This window comes from Trichechus manatus, unplaced genomic scaffold (genome assembly GCF_000243295.1).
Source record: "Trichechus manatus latirostris isolate Lorelei unplaced genomic scaffold, TriManLat1.0 scaffold00011, whole genome shotgun sequence".
Taxonomy (NCBI): Eukaryota; Metazoa; Chordata; class Mammalia; order Sirenia; family Trichechidae; genus Trichechus; species Trichechus manatus.
In genome coordinates, this window is record NW_004443947.1 from 7,564,512 (window position 1) to 7,566,355 (window position 1,844).

At 49.0% G+C, this 1,844-nt stretch overlaps 1 protein-coding gene across 1 annotated transcript in view; it reads left to right on the forward strand.

The window, feature by feature from the left end:
• STK10 (serine/threonine kinase 10) overlaps positions 1-1,844 on the forward strand; it is a 168,022-nt gene that overhangs the window by 63,649 nt on the left and 102,529 nt on the right. Inside the window, exon 3 of the mRNA XM_004371195.2 lies at positions 952-1,000. Within this exon, the coding sequence (XP_004371252.1) occupies positions 952-1,000 (49 nt within the window). The remainder of the gene's footprint in view (positions 1-951; positions 1,001-1,844) is intronic.

A 1,844-nucleotide genomic window follows, 5' to 3' on the forward strand; every position in this document is an offset into this window, starting at 1 on the left:
ACTTTACAACAAGCAGGGACCCAGAGCTGGAAGCTGGGTAGGGATTCTAGGAGTGTGTCTTGAAGTTTGGGATACTTTTCTCCTTTCCCCACCCACCTGTACCACTACCTGAAGGAAAAAGAGAGAGCATCTATGCACATATGTTAAGAGCCCAGAGTGGGCAAGAAAGAGTGAAGATCCATCAAAAGAACCAGGAAGGAACTGTGTGGGTACCTGCAGCACTTTTTATTCTGTGTCCTCTCTATCCCCTGCACCTGGCTGGGAGCCCCTTGAGAGCCTGTGTCTGGTTGTTCTCTAAGGGCCTGCTACCTGTTGGGTGGGTACTAGGTGTATGATGAATGAATGCCTGAATGACCTGGGAGTTAGGAAACCTACCTTCCAGTCCAGGACCTGACACAGACAATCTGTGAGGCCTTGGTCAATCTTGTTCCCTTTCTGGGCCTCGGTTTCCTCATCTGTAAATTGAGGACATTGGATGAGCTGTTTGTCCGGGCCCAGATGTTCTGATTCCATGAGGGCCAGGGCTCTGGAAGATGGAGAAAGACAGGAGGCAGGTGCCGGAGTTCTGGAGGGGTGGGGGGCATCCCCTGAGGTCTTGGCAGTGGAGCATAGGAAATGGGCAGCTGGCAGGTGGGGCAAAGCTCCAAGGCTGGGATGGGAGGGAAAGGGTGGGCTGGTCTGAAATGCTGCTCTCCAAAGCTGTGTGTTTCCAGGGCAACTTGGTTTTTCTTTTTCTGAAAAATGAAGGGCCCAAGCAACTCCCCTGGGTGTTAGAGCCTCCTGTAGGGTTAAGCCAGATTGGAGGGAAGGAGAGCAGGTCAGACTGGACAGGAGGAGGGGAGGCTGGGGAGCTAGGACACCGAGGATTGAGCATCGGGCACTGGTGGATGCTGCCTGGGTTGCTTGTGAGGTGGGCACCCTGCTCATCTTTTTGCCTTGTGTTTTCTGCAGATCATGATCGAGTTCTGTCCCGGGGGAGCCGTGGACGCCATCATGCTGGGTGAGTCTTCCTGGGTCCAGTGCGTGGTGGGGATGGGAGGACTCACCCAAGTCCTGTGCCTGAGTCCTAGACACTCTCCCTGGGACCTGCGTCCTTTATCTCCACCCCTGTAATTGCACGGCCTGTTTGAGCCCCTCCCTGCATTGTCTCCTTTTTGGGGGCTGGGGAGAAAGCAGAACACTTGTTGGATGAGCAACACTTCCCCTTCACATGCCATTGAACTGGTCACTCAGCCTCTTGGCATAAAATGAGTGGGTGCTTCCTTTGCCCCACCCCCAAGCCCTGTTAAAGGTTAAAAAGAGACAACTGAGGGAGAGCCTTTGAAAAGTGGGGGGAAATACCCAACCATTTTGTAAGGGCTCAGTGGGCATGTTGTCAGGTCTTGATGTCCTGGACAAACTTGAGCAATAACCAAAAAAAAAAAAAAAATTAGTGATAACCACTATTTTGTGAATATTCACTGTATGCCAGAGATGGTGGTAGATGCTGTCATGTATATTATTCACATTTAATCCTCACATATAAAGTCAGAAAGAATACCTCTGTTCTATTCTTTTTTTATGTCTTCATACCTTTTTTTAAAGGTAAAAAAATTAATTTTGTTAAGGGATAAATTCACATACATAAAATTAACCATTTTGAAGTGAACAATTGAGTAGCATTTAGCACATTCACACTGTTGGGCAACAACCATCTCAATCTACTTCCAAAACATCTCCATCTCTCCAAAGTAAAACCAAAGACACAAAGAAAATACTAGCCCAAAGGACTAACAGACCACATGAACCAGAGACTCCACTGACCGGAGACCAGAAGAACTAGATGGTGCCCGGCTACCACCAAC